At 39.0% G+C, this 19502-nt stretch overlaps 1 protein-coding gene across 4 annotated transcripts in view; it reads right to left on the bottom strand.

Annotated features, from left to right (window-relative positions):
• CSNK1G1 (casein kinase 1 gamma 1) overlaps nt 1–19502 on the bottom strand; it is a 165310-nt gene that overhangs the window by 12686 nt on the left and 133122 nt on the right. For 2 of the 4 annotated variants that reach the window (XM_030317942.1, XM_030317941.1), the window contains exons 11-12: nt 13016–13126; nt 879–985 (exon numbers count right to left, since the gene is read on the bottom strand). In XM_030317942.1, the coding sequence (XP_030173802.1) occupies nt 879–985; nt 13016–13126 (218 nt within the window). The remainder of the gene's footprint in view (nt 1–878; nt 986–13015; nt 13127–19502) is intronic. The other 2 variants (XM_030317944.1, XM_030317943.1) reach the window with 1 other exon arrangement.

The raw sequence follows: 19502 nt of genomic DNA, 5'->3' as shown, positions 1-19502 counted from the left end.
GCCTCTGACAGGACTGGGATAGCCTGAATATTCTCATTACAGGAAAGGTCATCTGTATCAGGCTTGGCAGCAGTTACTGATTTGTAAAGGACTTCTCTCTCCCTACCTCATGTCTTCTTGGGAGTTTAAATCTGGATCGGAATTTGGGATGGGGCAAAAAGGGGAAGAAGTGATAGAAACGCTGCTTCTGCAGCAGAATTGGCAATCATTTCCTGCTATACTCTATATGCTAAGAGTTTAACCACACGCTATGCAGAGAGCACCTGGGGGCCGGTGGTACAGGCAGGGCAACACGTTCATAGGCAAAAGAGGCAGAAAAGGAAGTAGAGTCACTTCCTCCCCATCTTGGGAACATTGTGATCTCCTCTCCTCCCAAGACTGTTTTACTCACAGGTGTAGAGACTATCTTGCCTGACTTATTGGAGTCTCTTGGAATCCAGAATCATTTTAAGTGAGAACAAAATGGCCCTGAAGCCCTCGCTCTAGGGCTGTACATGCAGAGTTGTTAGCCAAGAACCAGAAATCAAATGCTGTTCAGTGTGGCCCATGATTTACATAAGCAGATTGTTTTCTGTATCCCGGAGGGACCCAAGAGGCTCATGACTACTATCTGTTCTAGCTCTTATACCATGATTCTTTTGGTTCACTAGGCCTTTTGCCTGATGTGGACTAGAACAATGTGATGGTCTTCCCAGAAATCACAGCTAAAGAAGGGCAGAAGCAGCCTTAGGGTACCATGCAAAAAATAAAATGGTCAAAGGAAGAAAGCTGAGGACACAAGCATGAGGAATCCAGTCTGAGATGAGCAGCACATGGAGAAGAAGAGACAAAGATTTTTCAACCTAGGACTCAAGAGCCCCCTCGAAAGATGAACGTACTTAGCTTCCTCGACTACCTCCACCTCGGCGTGAGCTGTGATTGGTGCATTGGAGTGGGCTCCTGTGGGGTCATCGACATTCAGCTCTCCATTGGTTGAGCTAACCACCTGAAACAGAAAGACGGAGTGTGATAGACACCATGGCAATAGGGGCTTCCTGCCAGCACCAGAGAGGGTCTCTAAGGGAGTTTTAGTCTGCAGTTTAGGTACTGACCAGGCAGTGTCTGGAATGCTGGTTTTCCTGGGCTGAGGGTCCAAATGTCCTAATTTAGGTAAGGTTCCCAGCCCCACATCATGTGAGAACACAAAATGCAATGATGTAATCCTGTAAGAACTTCCACACCGAATGCCTACTCTGTGTCAGTGCTCGGCTACACTGTGTGTAAATTTAATCTTCACAAAAAGCCTATGGAATAGGTCATATCACTCTCTTTAATTCTACTTCTCTCAGTTTATTATGCTATAATTATAAATAGACTCAGGGATGATGCTGAAAAAAAGTTCTAAAAAGGAAATCAAGAATGGGCATTAGAGATTATAAGCAATCACACTTCCCTTCAGAAATTTCTTCATGGCTTTGATCACTGGTTTGAAGTCACTCAAATAACAAGACTGCCACATCCTCTCTGGTGAGAGGACAAACGGTAAGGAAACACTCTTCCTTGGAAGACCAGTCTTATTTCAACAACCTTTATTTCAGGTTCAGTGTCATCCCATTTCTCACTGAAGGCTCACACTCCTGTCATCTGGTTAATATAGACCCGATCAGGCTTCTCTTGCTTGTGCAGCTGCTTCTGTCACTTGGTTTCATTTCCAGCACATGATTCCTGTTTATGTGGGTGCTGGGGAGTGGGAAAAGGGACCCCGCTGGACAAACCTCTCTGCTGTTAAAGACCTTGGCTGAAACATGAGAGAGAACCACAAAATAGGATGAATGGTTCGGATATCATATGCTCTTGGATAAGTAACTTCAGCTATTTGAGACTGTTTCTTACAGGTGGATGTGAAAATTATAGAAGCAAATGTATGAGACAGTATCTGGTACAATACCTGGCACACAATAGTGGAGGCAGCACAGCAAGTAAGGAACGGGCTCTAGATTTAGGCAACCCTGAGTCTGAACCCTAGCTCCACCACTTACTTGCTGTGGGTCCTTGGGCAAGATCCTCAGTCTTTCTGTGCCTGAGCTTCCTAATCCCACAAAATGGGAACCAGTGCTGCTTACCTAATAGGGTTACCGTGCAGACAATCCACAGAAAGTGCTTAGCCCAGTGCCATGGTACATGGTAATGGCTCAGCAAGTGTTCATACTACTGTTACTCTCCCTCCATTATGTTTATTCTTACCCCCCTTTAGATCTGGGGTCCTCACCAGCAGCTAATTTGAAGAAAAAAAAAATTTCCTGTGCAGTCATAAAGAGGAAGGCAGGAGGGTATGTTTAGTATAAGGGATCTTTGGGGGTATTTACTCAAAGAATAAAGGGCACACAAGGTAAACACTACTTACTAGCAGTCTCTACTTACCATTATTTCTAAACCAGAAATATGTATTGTTTTTATTAAGAATACATGCTTAAAAAAAATTAAAACAATGGATGTATGGTTAGTCAAAGAAACCTACAACATTACATGTGGACTTACCCTAGGAATCTGCTAGTGATCAAATTTAGCACCTCTGATTAATGGAGCCACTCAACCTTATTTTTCTCCTGACATAAAAAAATACTACATAACATTATGTAATATTCTTGCCCAAAACAAGTTTTATCTGAACTTTTGGCATGATGGAAAAAAACTGACAAACCTAAAATGCGGGACATTCTATAGGAAGCAAGCCTGGACTCTTAAAAACTTTACTTTTTCCCTTTAAATACAGGGGTGAGTGTTACAGATGAGTAGATTAAGCAACTAAGAGATTGAAAGAGACTAAAGGGGCATAACAACTAAATGCAAACCTTCATTAGATCCCAGACCCTATAAAATTAATCTTGAGGACAATTGGAAATGCGATATGAATTGTGTATTAGATATTACAGAATTATTATTCTATTTTTTAGGTATGACAATGGTGTTGTTGGTGACATGAGAGAATGTCTTTGTTCTTAGGACATGCCAACTAAAGCATTTTGAGATAAAATACAATGATGTTTACAATTTACTTTCAAACACTTTCGCACACACTCTCCCTCTGCCACCCCCATACTACCACCACAGAATTAAATATGACAAAATCTTAATAATCATCAATTGAGGTCAGGGATATACATGGGTTCATTGGACCACCACCACCACCACCAACTTCTCCATAAATTTGAAAATTTCAAAATGAGAAGGAAAAATACCAGCAAAAACAAAATTTGAGGAGTGAAGGTTTACAGATTAGAGAAGCACAGCTCCTCATGCTAGTGCTGTCCTGTTAACCTCTTCAGGCTACATTTATTTCTTGGGGCACGTTCTGGCTGAACACTGGTGGTCACGCTGGTAAATGTATTCTGCGAGCACAAGGGCTAGAGAAGAAAGCATCGTAAGTTTCTTAAAGAACAATTCCGGAGCTAGGTAAGATGTTAAAGAAAATGTCTTGGCCTCAATGGGTACAAATAAAGCAGGAGTCAGCAAGCATCACCACTGCTGACTACTTGGTGACTTTGGGTCATGGTGCCTGTCCACAGTATTTCAAGTGTCTCATGCTCTCTAACTTCTCCTTGCTACAAATTGTCACTTGGCCTATAAGCAATATCCTTGGGCAATCTAAGAAAGAAGAGGTGATCTACATTTTATACACTAGACGTCTTATCTGTTATCAGTGAGTACCTGGTCACTAACTTCTAACTATAACTAAAATATGCTTGCGAATCAGTGGCTACTTATTTAGGTCTTTAGAGCATTCACTTTAGGCTGGAGGTAGTCTGTCAAACCACTGAACAGCTACTTAGATGTGCAATGGAACAAATGCTAGTGTAGGTGACCAAAGAGCCGGATTCCAGGCCTTGCTCTGCCGTCAGCCTCCTCTGGTTTCTAATTCTGTAAGACCAAGCCAACAACCTTGGTCCCACCTATTTCATAATTACTATGGCAAGTTAATGATGTTGAAGAAAGCAATTTGAAAATTTGTAAAAAACAAAAAGACCAAATCCCCAAATCAAAACACCCTTATGAATGCAATAAATTATTAGTATTTTAAGCAGTATCATTTTTATACCTTTCCTACTGAATTTTTAGTATAACTTCATTAAAAAATAAGCTTATTTGTGTACCTGGAATACTGAAAGTTAATTTGTTGTAATCACTATCAAAATCAATCCCACATTCTTCTGGCTATCTCACATAAGACCAAAGTAATTAACATCATAAGGAACTACCCATGGAAGGAACTAAGGTGAAGTGCTATTTTGAACTTTAGTCCTTAATATTGGTAACATCTCTTTTAATAAGTAATTTAATATTTTAAATAAAAAATTTGAAAAAAAATTTGATTTAGTAAGTCCCATTTTTCAAAACATTACTATGAAGAAAAGTGAGAGCTATATACCAAAGGGAACAGTACTTTAGCTGACAGTCAACATTTCAATCCTTCTTCTTCCAACTAACATATTTGGTAATTCTGTACTTCAGCTTCCCTATATATAAAATGGGAATAATACTGATCTCAACAAGAATGTAATAATTTAAAATTATAAAGATTTGAGCAAAGTAAATATTAGTTAAAAGTTAAATGTCATCCTTAAGTCTCATGCCTTTGCTTGGCCCTGGAGATTTCTAGATATTTCATATACATTTTCATTTAAACAATTCTGGAGTCATCTTTTTGAAAGAGAAAAACATACTGCCTTAATTGAATTTAGATCTTCCACATGTGGAAGACCTGTGGAAACAGTGGAAGGATGGGAAGCACGGTGAGGGGGGGTGGGGTCTGCAAATGAAATAGGTTAGAACGGGAGTGTCCATGTGCCTTCTCAGAGCAAGCTCTTCTCATCTTGGTGCTCTGTACTCCCTACCAGGTTTGTGGTGTCTACAGGTCATCCAGATAGGCTAAGCATGGTTTGAACACATTACCTTTGGAAAGTGAGACAACTCGAAAATACGTGGGCATCTGCTGCGCCAGAAAAAAGTAGGACTGATTTGGTTTGCAAAAAGCATAGCCTTTCTGAGTTTACAAAAACTGGGGCTACAATTAAAGAGGCAGATGCAGTGAGGAGCAGCAGAGCTTAATGTAATATTAGGGAAACGCACACTTGCCTGTCCCCTATCTAAGTGGGGGAAGCTGGCAGAACTTGGTTTACAGGGAGTACAGGCAGGTTGCATTTTCCAAAAGTGCTGTCAGAGACTCTACATGACTCAATTCTAAAGAGACCCCCTTACAGTGGACAGTAGGAAACACTGTCCAAATGGGTACCTCTGTGTTCTGGGAACACAAATCTAGTTAACTAAACTGTCTAGATATGCCTGATTATGAGGTACTTTCCTTTTAAAAATTATTTAATCTTTGTATTTTCCCCTAGTTACAAAGTAAGCATGTTTATTGTTAAAAAAAAAAAAAAGAGTATTAAAAAAGACTACATAAGAAAGTGCAGGTTTCCCATGATGAAATCACATGGACATGGCTACTGGGAAATTCAGTATATCTTCCTTGAGAACAAGGGCATGCAAATCATTTACATAAAAAGATACCTAGTAAATATTTTAGGTTTTTTGGACTATACAGTCTGTGTGGAAACTACTCAACTCTGCCACTGGACATAAAGGTGGACATATACAACATATAAACAAATGAATGTGTTTGTGTTCTAATAAAACTTTGTAAAAATAGGCAGAGGGTGGGATTTAGCCCACTGGCTGTGTTTGCCTCCGCTACTCTACATTGCTTTTTTTTTTCTCATTCTGCATAACTAACATATATGTATACTATTCCTCTTATATATATATTTGCATATGTATGTGAAAATAAGTAAAATGGGGCCAAATTTCACATATCATTTTACAACTTGCTTTTTTCCACAACACATCTTGGACATTTCCCATAATACCAGAGATCTCTATTCACTGTATGGAAGTATTATGTTAGTTAATGCCTATTATAAACATTTAGTTGCCTCAGATTTTCTGGTATTAGAAAACAAGTGGCAACATGGGGCGCCTGGGTGGCTCCGTTGGTTTAGTGTGGGACTTCAGCTCAGGTCATGATCTCACAGTTCATGGGTTCCAGCCCCACATCGGGCTCTGTGCCAACAGTTTCGAGCTTGGAGCCTGCTTCAGATTCTGTGTCTCCCTCCCTCTCTGCCCTTCCCCCGCTTACACTCTGTCTCTCTCTCCAAAAATAAATAAACATTAAAAAAATGTTTTTAAAAAAAAGAAACAAGTGCCAACATTCTAAACTGCAGCATCGAATACAATAGCTACATGCCACATGTGGCTACTGAGCACTAAAAATGTAGCTAGTCCAAACAGAGATGTTCTGTAAGGGTAAAATACACACTAGATTCCTTGATTCTTCCTTCCGTCCTTCCTTCCTTCCTCCTTCCTTCCTTCCTTCCTTCCTTCCTTCCTCCCTCTCCCTCCTTCCTCCCTTCCTCCCTTCCTTCTTTCCTTTCTTCCTTCCTTCTTTCCTTCTTTCTCTTTCTTCTTTCTTTTCTTTCTTCTTTCTTTCTTTCACATTTATTTTTGAGAGAGAGAGAGAGAAATAGAGCATGATTAGGTGAGGAGCAGAGAGAGACAGAGACACAGAATCTGAAGCAGGCTCCAGGCTCTGAGCTGTCAGCACAGAGCCGGACACAGGGCTCAAACTCACAGACTGCGAGATCATGACCTGGGCCAAAGTTGGACGCTTAACCGACTAAGCCACCCAGGCACCCCCACACTAGATTTCTAACACTCCATAAAAAAAGTAAAATATCTTAGAATCTTTTTGAAGATTTTATTTTTTTTACTACTTTTAAAAATATTTATTTTGGGGAGAGTGCAAGCGGGATAGGGGCAGAAAGAGGGGACAGAGGATCCGAAGCAGGCTCCGCATGGACAGGCTGACAGCAGCAAGCCCAATATGGGTCTCAAACTCACAAACCCCAAGATCATGACCTGAGCTGATGCTCAACTGACTGAGCCATCCAGATGACCTTTAAGATTTTATTTTTAAGTAATCTCTACACCCAACTCGAGGTTCGAATTTACAACCCTGAGATCAAGTCTCATGCTCTACCGACTGAGCCAGCCAGGCACCCCCTCATAAATATTTTTAATACTGACTATACATTGAATTATTTTAAACTGGGTTAAAGTATATTATTAAAATTACTATCACCTGATTATGTTTACCTTTTCAATGTGATTACTAGAAAATCTGAAATCACAAACGATTGATGTCCTGTTTAGCAGCACTGTTCTAGAATATGTATCTTCAGTATCTGTGCATTTCTGAGGAATATTTATCTGAAACTGGATTCGCTGAATCAAAAAGTGTAGATATTTGATTTGAAAAGATAGTGCCGAAGAATTCTCTAAAATAGCTGTAATTCACATTTCAACAATAGCAGATGGATAGGCTCTTAAATTTATAATTTACTACAAATGTGATAGATAAAAACTGATATGTATGTATGTGTGTGTGCGTGTGTGTATCTATGTATTTTTTAAGTTGTTAGGTTTTGTTTAAATCAGACTTCTATGAACACATTGCATAAAGAAGCACATATTTCTACAAGGATCATTAGGAAAAACAGCAGTCTCTTTCCCCTATTCCACCATTTCACCTCCTTTACAACTGATTCTTTTATTTTACCTCCACATCTCTGAATTGCATGCATCTTGATTCTTCATTTTTAGGCATATATTCACCTTTTTCATCCTTCTAGTTCCATTATAGTTTTTTAAAAACTTTATTTATTTCAAGTAATCTCTATACCCAACATGGGACTTGAACTCATGACCCTGGGATTAAGAATCTGCATGCTTTTCTGACTGAGGCAGCCAGGTGCCCCTTTCATTACACTTTATACTGTAATTTTAACTAGATCAATTCTTAGTTTTACATTATGACTATTAAAAACTATACCTGTACCACGAAGTATATACCATGGTTCTTTACTTCCCTGTATAATTTCCTTTTTTCCTTGGAGTTAATTATCTTTTAAATTTTATTTACTTATTTAATGTTTGTTTATTTTTGAGAGAGAGACAGAGTGCAAGTGGAGGAGGCGCAGAGAGTGAGAGAGACATAGAATCTGAAGCTGTCAGCACAGAACCCAGTGTGGGGCTGGATCTCACAGACTGCAAGATCATGACCCAAGCTGGAGTTGGAAGCTTAACCGGCTGAGCTACCAACCGGCCACTAAAATTTATTTTTACTTAGGTTTTTATGTATTAGTTGTAATCATTAATTCTAACCAAACTCTGTCATTTATCTACCCAGCTGCTTTCAAGATATTCTGACAAATTGGTATCCTAGTCATTTCACCATCTTGGTAAAATTGTTCTCAAGGCCCCCTGAACACCTATGTTTGGGACAGGCTATCCTCTTCTACTGGTGCACTGCTGTCTTTCTGGGATCTCCTAACTTTACCATTGCACTGGGGAGTCCCTTCACTTCTTTCATGTGTCAGATCTTATTTCCTGGATCCCATATATTCCTCTTCGTTGGTTTATTCACTCATTTTCACAGTGCACAAGGGTACACGAGAAGTAAAATTTTTAAGAGCACAAATTTTTGAAAACAGCTTTTTTCTATATTCCAACCAGACTGACAGTTTGGCTGAGTATAGAATTCCACACTGGAAATAATTTTTCTCTTAGAATTTTGAAAGCATTGTTCATTGCCTTCTAGCTTCCAGAACTGCTTATTCAGAAATTTGAAGCTACACTAATTCCTGATCCTTTCTTTGCATGTTGACTGTTTCTCTTTCTGGAAGCTCAAAAGATCTTCTCTTTGTCCTCCATGTTCTGAAATTTCACAATGATGTACCTTGGTATGGTTCTATCATCCATTATGCTGGGCATTCAGTAGGCTCTTCTGATCTGGAAACAAGTCTTTATGAGTTCTGGGGAATTATTTTGTTAATGATTTCCTCTACCCCACTTTCTCTGTTCTCTCTCTGGAATTCCCATTCTTAAGAAATTAGACTTCCTGAACTTTAAATCTTACATTGTTTGTATTATTTCATTTTTAAAATCATTTTAAATTTTTTTAATTGAAGTACAGTTGACATATATTAGTTTCAGGTGTATAGCGTAGTGATTTAACAATGATCTACATTACAAAATGCTCACCACAATAAGTATATTGCCCTCTGTCACCATACAGTTATTATATGATTTAAAAAAAATTTTTTTAAATCTCTGTGCCCCATGTGGGACTCAAACTTATGACCCTGATATCAAGAGCCGCGTGCTCTACTGACAGCCAACCAGGTGCCCTCAAAGTTATTACATTATTGGCTATATTCCCTGTGCTGTGTTTTTCATCCCTTTGACTTACTTATTTTCTAATGGGAAGTTTGTACCTTTTTATTTATTTTTTATTTAAATCAATGTCAGTTAACATATATAATAATAACATAATAATGATTTCATGAATGGGATTTAGTGATTCATCGCTTACATATAATACCCAGTGCTCATTCCAACAAGGGCCTTCCTTAATGCCCATTGCCCATTTAGCCCATCCCCCTGCCCAACATCCCACCAGCAACCCTCAGTTTGTTCTCTGTATTTAAGAGTCTCTTATAACAAACTGAGGGTTGATGGGGGTGGGAGGGAGGGGAGGGTGGGTGATGGGTATTGAGGAGGGCACCTTTTGGGATGAACACTGGGTGTTGTATGGAAACCAATTTGACAATAAATTTCATATATTGGAAAAAAAAAAGTCTCTTATGGTTTGTCTCCCTCTCTGTTTTTATCTTATTTTTGCTTCCTTTCCCCTATGCTCATGTTTCTTTCTTAAATACCACATGAGCGAAATCATATATTTGTCTTTTGCCTAGCATAATACACTCTAGTTCCATCCACATTGTTGCAAATGGCAAGATTTCATTAGATTGCCAAGTAATATTCCATTATAATACCACATCTTCTTTATCCATTCGTCAGTCGATGGACATTTGAGCTCTTTCCATACTTTGGCTATTGTTGACAGTGTCCCTTCAAATCAGCATTTTTGTATCCTTTGGATAAATACCTAGTAGTGAAATTGCTGGGTTGCAGGGTAATTCTGTTTTTAATTTTTTGAGGAACCTCCATACTGTCTTCCAGGGTGGCTGCACCAGGTTGCATTCCCACCAGCAGTGCAAAAGGGTTCCTCTTTCTCTGCATCCTCGCCAACATCTGTTGTTGCCTAAATTGTTAATTTCAGCCATTCTGACAGGTGTAAAGTGGTATCTCATTGTGGTTTTGAGTTCTATTTCCCTGATGATGAGTGATGTTGAGCATCTTTCCATGTGTCTGTTGGATGTCTTCTTTGGGAAAGTGTCTATTCATGTCTTTGCCCATTTCTTCACTGAATTGTTTTTTGGGTGTTGAGTTTGGAAGTTTATACCTCTTAATCCTCTTCACCTTTTTGCCTCCCCTCTGGCAACTATCAATTTGTTCTCATATTTATAAGTCTGCTTCTGGTTTGTGTGTGTTTTTTTTTTTTTGATTCCGCAGATGAGTGAAATCATATGGTATTTGTCTTTCTCTGTGTGACATACTGCATTTATCACAAAAGCCTCTAGGTCCACCCATGTTGTCATAAATGGCAAGATTTCATTCTTTTTTATGGACGACTAATAGTGTAATGCATGTGTATGTGTGTGTGCATGCATGCACACATGTGTACCACATCTTCTTTATCCATTCATCTATCGATAGACTCTTGGGGTTGCTTCCATACCTTGGGTAATGTAAATAATGCTTCAATAAACATAGAGGTGCACATACCTTTTTCAGTAAGTGTTTTCATCTTCTTTGGACAAATATCCAGAAGTGGAATTACTAGGTTGCATGGTAGTTCTTTTTTTTTTTTTTTTGAGAAATGTTGTCTACCATTTTAACCTCCATCTTTTTTCTGGGAGCCTTCCTTATAACTCTATCTTCCAAACTCTTCAGTTTTAAAGTTTTTATTATGTTTTTAGTTTCCAAGAGCTCTGTTTTTTCTTTTTCTTTTTAATTTGTTCTTACAATGTTCCTTTTTAAAATAGCATCCTATCCGGGGCGCCTGGGTGGCTCAGTCAGTTAAGCGGCCGACTTCGGCTCAGGTCACGATCTCGCACTCTGTGAGTTCGAGCCCCGCGTCGGGCTCTGTGCTGACAGCTCAGAGCCTGGAGCCTGTTTCAGATTCTGTGTCTCCCTCTCTCTCTGACCCTCCCCCGTTCATGCTCTGTCTCTCCGTCTCAAAAATAAATAAACGTTAAAAAAAAAATTTTTTTAAATAGCATCCTATCCTTACTTCATAGTTGCAATATCTTCTGTCTGTGGGGATATTAATAATGAAGTTTTTGTTGTTGTTGTTACTGTTGTTGTTTGCTTCGGTCCCTTTTTTATTAAAGGCTTTCCTCAGAAATCTGATAATCCTCCATCTGCTGCCTATACTTAAAAGCGAGAGACTGCAAGGGTACATGGGTGGCTCAGTTGGTTAAGCATCTCTCTCTTGATTTTGGCTCAGGTCCTGATCTCATGGTCAGTGAGTTCAAGCTCTGCATCAGGTGCCATGCTAGCAGTGTGGAGCCTGCTTGGGATTCAATCTCTCTCACTCTCTGTCTCTCTCTTGTTCGCTCTCTCTCAAAGTTAAAAAAATAAACTTAGGGGCGCCTGGGTGGCGCAGTCGGTTAAGCGTCCGACTTCAGCCAGGTCATGATCTCGCGGTCCGGGAGTTTGAGCCCCGCGTCGGGCTCTGGGCTGATGGCTCAGAGCCTGGAGCCTGTTTCCGATTCTGTGTCTCCCTCTCTCTCTGCCCCTCCCCCGTTCATGCTCTGTCTCTCTCTGTCCCAAAAATAAATAAACGTTGAAAAAAAAATTAAAAAAAAAAAATAAACTTAAAAATAATTACACAAGTGGGAGACTGCAAAGACTAAAGTCTTAAGTATTTAAGTATGGATCACACATTCATTTAGTGTCTGTACCTTTTCTTCAGGATAGCACCCCTCCCTCAAAATGTGCCTCATTTCCTCTTATCCACAGCCCCTCTATTTTGCCCTTAGCAAAGAATAAGTCTTTGGTCTTTGCTGGGGTGGGAGAGAGCATCTAGGGTTCTGTGGCTTCCTAAAACACAGACTTTTTTTTACCTAGATGTTCCTGTTTTTCTGATTTTTTTTTTGTTTTTTTCTACAGAACCACAGCTGTCTCCTGACTTCCTGTGAATAACACGATCTTCAGTGCATCACTTCATATAAAAAAGCATATGCTAGACAATCAAGCCTATCAAAATGCATTTCTACATGTAAAAGGTTTGTCTATCCCTTTATATGATTTGGTAGCTCTGAGTTCACCTGTGTGCCCCAACTGGTGGTGTCACTTAATAGTATGAAAGATGTATTTGAGTTAAGATTATTAAAACAGTGACATATAAGAAAAGTAAAGAGACACAAGATATTCTTATGTACTAGAGACAACAGAGCTTCAAAATAGTCCAAATGAAATCAGAAATAATTCCCCAAGACCACACTTTTTCCAGAAAGAAAAAAGAAACAGCCCAACTTCTTGGGTACGCATTCAAAAATGGTTGGCTTGGACCAATTAGCATTCTCATGTTACGTGCTAAGGCACATATCATCATGAAATGAGCTACATTATGCAGTCCTCTATCCAAAAAATACTTACTTTATACATTTCAAGTCTTTAAAATTCACATACTTGACACTAACATACTTGTACCTTGACGTTATTTTTACAGTTTATCATGAGTTGTATCAAGGTTGTAGGACAAGTTTAACCAGAAATCAGTATCAGAAACCACAGAGATGTTTCTTAGTCAATGACAACCAACAATCATCCCATCCAGTGATTCTTCCAAGTCTACTTAGGCAGAAAATTAGCACACAGATATTCAGTTAACTATAGAAACAGCTCAACCTTGCAGTAAGTTTCCTTTTTAAAGGAACCAAAGTTTCAGAAGCAAGTCAACATTCCACCAGCCAAGCTGAGAAGGCCAAGAAAAGGCAATAAAGGCAGTAAGTACCTGCACTGATCCCCCATGGCGGTCTGCAGCCAAGTGAGACGTCAGGTACGAGGTATTGGTCTGCCGGCTGGGCTGGATTTCCCACTCTCCTCGGCGCTCTGACGATGCAGTCTGCTCAGGCATTAGGAAGCATGAGAGCAAGATATGGAAGGAAAGGTGAAGCAACAGCAAGCAATAACAAAATCAAGTACATTAGTGTCCCTGAGGGTTTTGTTTTCGTTTTGGATTTTAAACTAACAACCGCTGCAAAGCACTGGAAAAAAGTTAGCTTGGCTACATTCACTGCAGCCCAATGAGCCAACACATGACACTCTATAGCACACCATCCTCACCCAGACACAGAAAAACAATAATCACCAAAAGGGTGGGGGGAACCACCAGGGAACCACCAAAAAGCTGGAATCAATTTTAGCTTCCATATTAGTAAAATTTCAGTAGCCACTAAGCAGACCAAATTCAGAATGTTAAGACTATTGGACAAAGGAACAATCATACTTACAAATCATTTCACTGATTAAAGATCTACCTAAATAGACAGTAGTCAATACAGAAAATTCCTAGCATTAGGAATCAAGATAATATGGCTTTTAGGGAGTTTACCACTCTCAACATAAACCTCCACAAGACTTTCAAATACAATAAAATGAGCAGTGGCAGTGGCTGGAATATACTTTCTTATCTAAAGAGAATGAAAAAAGTATCTCTTCAAAACAGGTTCACAGGTCAAGAACATGAAAAGATGGCGGGGCCGGGGAGGGGGGTGGCGGTGGATAAGGCTACAATGTTTTCCTGCTTCCTCTAGCTAATGGCCTCTAGTCTGGAATTACAAATAGTTTTAGATAGGACTACTATGAATTATTTTCCTCGAGATATCAAAAGGCAGATCTTTCCCCCAGAAAAAGGAGGGCTTTAAATCCAAAACCTTTTTGAGTTCTGCTTTCAGTTCTGCTGTCATTCAGGCTCTCTTCATTCCTTCTTTACCTGTTTTTTAGATCTCATACTATTCTGATCTTGCTCATTTGTGATTTTTGTTCTGAAGAATCTGTTTAGGTGCCTCTTCCCCTGTACCAGATGGCTGAGGAGGTGTTAACATCATGATGCTCAGCTGTAACAGTCCTAAGGCTCTACAAAATGAAAAATGAGGAGTTGGAGAGGCAGCAGTGAGGGATTGGTAAATCAAATTTTAATTGCTGCTGATATAAACAGCAGCAGGGGTTGGGATGTGATATTGCTGCTCTGCACGAAAACCAGCAAGGATGCAATAAATCTTAGAGATGTTCACAGCTATCAATGGTGCATTTTATAAAAAAGAAAAAGAAAGAAGTGGTGGTTTGAGACTCATACTCAGTCTCCCTCTTCTGTATCTCATTGACAAGAGTTGTGTAAAGCTCAAGTGTAAGTCACTAAAAAAGCTTTTTACATTAAAAGAACAACAACAAACCCAAGCCTCATATGCCAGCTAAAACTTACTCATCTTTATTAATGTAATATGAAGCCACATGGGTAACAGCACTGTAAAGGATCTTGGCCATGTTTTCTGATATTCCTCATGGAATGAGCATATTCTGTAAGGAGGCAGCTTGTATTAATTTGCTTGCTATATTCTCTAACCAAAGAGGGGTTTGGCTCTCTATACCTCTAGTCACATTTGAGAATCGAAAGTACCCAAAATATCTGTCCCTCCAACTATTTCTGCCAACAGAGGTTCAGATGTTTCACTTTTCAAATAAGACTGTAGTTTATAACATACTCTTAGTTTTTATAAATTTATTGACAGTATCCATATTCTCAGAGCACTTAATCTCATATCTTCTTATTACTAGAGATTTGAGAATAAATCAGGTTTTTTTTGAATCTTTTATTTTTTTACATAATCCCTACACGCAATGTGGGGCTCGAACTCACAACCCAAAGATCAAGAGTTGCACACTCTACCAACTGAGCCAGCCAGGTGCCCCGAGAATAAATCTGTTCTTATACTGTAAGTAATATCAATAACTATTTTGTATTAGTGATAGCTTCTTTAGTTCTCTCTAGGACTTTATTTAAGCTCCTAAACTACTATGAACAACTGTCAGTTCTCAAAAACTTTAAATGTTTAAACAATATCCACACATTTATAAGCCATTCGGTGTTGTTTTGAGTTCCATGATAAAATATTTAATGTGATTACTTTTTTCATGAATGCTCTGTTTTGCGCTTGTTTTTAAGGCAGATAAAACTGAATGAAAATGGCAAGAAATGTACGTATAAAACTCATATGCTTTTAAGTTTAACAAAACCTGGACAGCTGATCAACTACTATTTCCATTGTTTACTGAAACACATATCAGAAGTCTGGTTTGATGCTACTGTCTGATTCACAGGACTATGTAGTTATTTATATTCATTCTAGCTAAATACATAATTTATTCAAAGAATGAACATTTATGTCTGGATTTCAAAAACAGCAAGACATTTTCCAAAGGCCTAAAGTCATACTCCATCTCCATCATTAAAGCAATGTGTTATTTATCTTTTAGAAAGAGAAAAACAATGTTAACAATTCCAGGCTGCTTCCTAAATGCTTCCACTGTGATGAATGAAGAGCACACCGCACCAGACTACTGCCCTCCAGTGACTTCTATATCCACTGAAAGCAACAAAACCAAGAGACAGATGTGAACCTGCGGTTGTCGGTTCATCACTTTGGGAATTACTTTTCATCATAATACTAAACTCTGTGGCTATTCCCTTCTAGAATTTAAGGGCTTAGACTGGTATATATAAGTTGATAAAGGAGAATGGGTCATTTGCCAGTTTTAGAAAGCAACTGAGTGCCCAGGAACTAGATGAAACTGAGGAATCTTGACAAGTACAGTGTTCTGCTCGTGTACCTGATAGGTATTCTAGGCAATGCTGTGTACAGGGGATTAGGACTGGGCAGAATCAGCACAGGATATAGTCCTACTAAGCAAACCAGTAGAGGAGATCGGCATGTGAACTTTTCACTCTCAAAGACCACTCATGCACACGTGTCTATCTAAAAGGCAGTCAGGAGCTTCGATGGACAGAAGAGTCACTCAGCAATATCAATTTCTCTGCATTACTTGAAAGGCAAAGGTCCACATGGAGTGTGTAAATTCCCAAAGGCAGGAGCAGGAATCTCAAGCAGTAGGAATTCCTTGGGGGGAACGCTTTAAAATCTTCTGTTGGGATTGCATTACCTGTGTGGAAATGCTTGGTTTACTATCCAGTAGATGAACATGGAAATAAGAAAGTGGCGATCCAGCTTAACATAAATCAAAGACAAAGCTAACAAAAGTTACTTAAGGGGAAACACCGAGGAGCCTGGTGTAAAAAGTCAAAACCACCACCCGTGATTTAGGGCAGAGGAAATGAATCTCTCCCAGCAGTCATCTAGCAGGGATTAACGGACAGACATTGGGGATAATGACACAAGAGGGCAGGAAAATACTCTCTGAAAACATCTCAGATACCATCTATGGCTTGAAAATTCTTTCCAGTACTTATCAGAGATAAAGCTCCTGTTCTGAAACAAAAGGCAGGCAAACATTTTTCTCCTGTTGCAGCAAATAAATCATTGAATTCCATTCATTATATAAAGTTATATAGTTATTCTGAAAAGTTAATTTTGATTATATTTATAAAGAACTTTCTCCATTTCACTTTATGGCTCCCAAAGTACTCTATAAGGTGCCACCTAAACAGAACATTTTGGTTTCACATGCTGGTCTTCTAGGCCTCATTATATAATTACAGTCTTAAGCTATAATTAACAAAAATAGAGACTGAGTAGTACCAAAAAGTTAGCAATGAATACATTAGATTACATTGTCTTACCACACTTCCAAGATGAAAAACAATTTTGTTGTGCTTGCTTTGGCAGCACATACACTAAAAAAAAATTTTTTTTTTTAATGTAATAGGGGTAAGATGTAAGGAGAAAAAAATGGGGCAAGAAATACCTCAAGAAATTTTTCTGGAGCATATTTGACCTTAGGTATGAAATTTTTAAAAGGTGGCAAGGTTACTGAAGTGTATATACTTCAACAAAATTAAAAAATTTTCTTCTGTTAAGTTCATGAAATAGAACCAAATTTCTGTGCCAGACAAGGATGATTCCATGCAACCTGCTGTGTGTGTAAACAATGCCTTCTTGTATTCTACAACCTTGATAGTGAAGATCAGAGATGTTGGAAAATCACTGATAACTTGGGAGGGATTATTCCCAAATTCAATAAATGCAGGCCCACAGAGACAGTAGTGTCAATTCTGCGAAGCTCTGAGAAAAATCACGGAACCATTCCAGAGGTCTGAAACACTCTACTCAAACCCTGGTTATTCTTATTAAAAAAATTTTTTTTAACATTTATTTATTTTCAAGAGACAGAGTGTGAGCAGGGAAGGGGCAGAGAGAGAAGGAGACACAGAATCTGAAGCAGGCTCGAGACTGAGCTGTCAGCACAGAGCCCGATGCAGGGCTTGAACCCATGAACTGTGAGATCCGAAGCCGAAGTCAGAAGCTCAACCGACTGAGCCACCCTGGCGCCCCTGCTTATTCTTATTCAAAAGGGTAGAAGCCACCCTTCAATCCCCATCCTGCCACAACTAGAGAAGGATGACTTATCTAGGTAGGACTACTCCAGATTCGCCTTCCTACAACACAAGATGTCTGCTGAAATACAAAATATTGAAGACTACACAAAACTTTTATAATTTTTAAGTAGGCTCCAGGTCCAACATGGAGTTTGAACTTGTGACCCTCAGATCAAGAGTCATGTGCTTCACTAAGCTAGCCAGGGACCACTGCACAAAGAGAACTTTTAATATGGAATATAGGATTAGAGCAGAGGTGAGTAGCAGCAAATAGGTGACAAATGGGAGAAGGTAAGAAAATGACTGAATTTCAGTTTTCTTTACACTTCCTTGTTTTGATGTCTCCCTTTGGATAAAGGTCCCAGAAATGAGGAGGGACAGCCCCATTCTGCACAGGGCTCTATGCTGGAGGGTGACAGGATGAAAGTACAATCTCTATACCCAAGTTCCTGCTAGACAGCAGGCAGCAAGTTAGGAAATTACACACAGGTCAAAGAAAGGGACGTAAACTTTCTCTGAGCACACTCATCTGCCTCTTCAACTAACAAACTATGAACCTTGCTGAAAACGAAGTAGTATTATGTCAAAAGAAGTGAATGGAGAATTAATCAACTTTTGTTTTTTCCAAAGCCACTGGACTTTAAAAAGAATCTATAAAGATATTCATTTTAGCAAGATCTTTGGCCATCTTGGCTACTTAGCAACCTGGTTTAATCTCTCCTTTGGAAAAGCTATGTTCATAACAAGCTTCTTCCAGTAAGCACCACAGCACTAAACCACAACATACTTTTCTAAGGCTTTACATCCCTTTAATCTCATCTCTTGGGAGTCAAGATACAAACAAATCTGAACTAATTTTTTTTTTTAAAGGATTTTACTTTTAAGTAATCTCTAAATCCAATGTGGGGCTTTAACTCACAACCTCAAGATCAAGAGGTGCATGTTCCACACACTGAGCCAGCCAGGTGCCCTTGAAACACTTTTACTGGGGGAACACCTTCAAAACTCAACATGACTCGACACTTTCAAGTTTTATTGCTCATTTCTTGTGTGTTTATAAGGTACTGAGTTAGTTTAAATATGGTTCTTTTAGATGGATGAGAGATCGGCTTTTCTGACATTTGATTCATATTTTCCTGCCCAGCCAAACTTGATAATTTGTAAATGAACAGTTCACCGAGTAGAAAATTACAAAAATAAAATTATTTCCCCTGAACACATATTGTACATATAAAAATGAGTAAGTGCTATTCAATATTATGATGTTAGGATACCATGTCTGATAGAGTTTAACAGTTCTTGATGACCAATGTGACTCTTTCCAACCTCAAAACAGATCTGTTCTCCCTAACCTCCTAGGTCAAGTACCCCTTCTTCATATGCCCACAGAAACCTATGTAACTATCAAAATTTCTGAACCATGGTAGCATGTGTATAGCATTTACTTGAGTAAGGACTGCCACAGGCTTAGATTTAGAAAGAGCAGGAAGCATACTCCTGCACGCACATCCTAGTCAATGCAAGATTCTATATCTAGCACACTGAGCAAACACAATGAATAAAACCTTCAACAGTGCAATACACTGCACTCCAAATTAGATCTCTGGATACTGCCAGGACTTACTTCCTGATCACATTTGATCGGAGAATGCAAAGGGAAGCTTGCCAAGTAGAAAGAGGCAGAACTATTTTTCAACCCCTTCCTAATGGATGGTTCTTTACAGAGGAACCACAGCCATGGTAAGATTTACCATCTTTGGACCTGGGAAAGGACAAGTACCAAGGGGAAAATAACAGAAAAGACAAATCCATTGGTAATTTTCTAAATTGATCTAGCTTTTATCAGTATTTGTTCTATCCAAACTCATGATTTGATTATAGTTCCCTA

Source organism: Lynx canadensis, chromosome B3 (assembly GCF_007474595.2).
Source record: "Lynx canadensis isolate LIC74 chromosome B3, mLynCan4.pri.v2, whole genome shotgun sequence".
In the NCBI taxonomy this organism is placed as follows: Eukaryota; Metazoa; Chordata; class Mammalia; order Carnivora; family Felidae; genus Lynx; species Lynx canadensis.
This window is presented reverse-complemented; position numbering and strand designations above follow the sequence as displayed.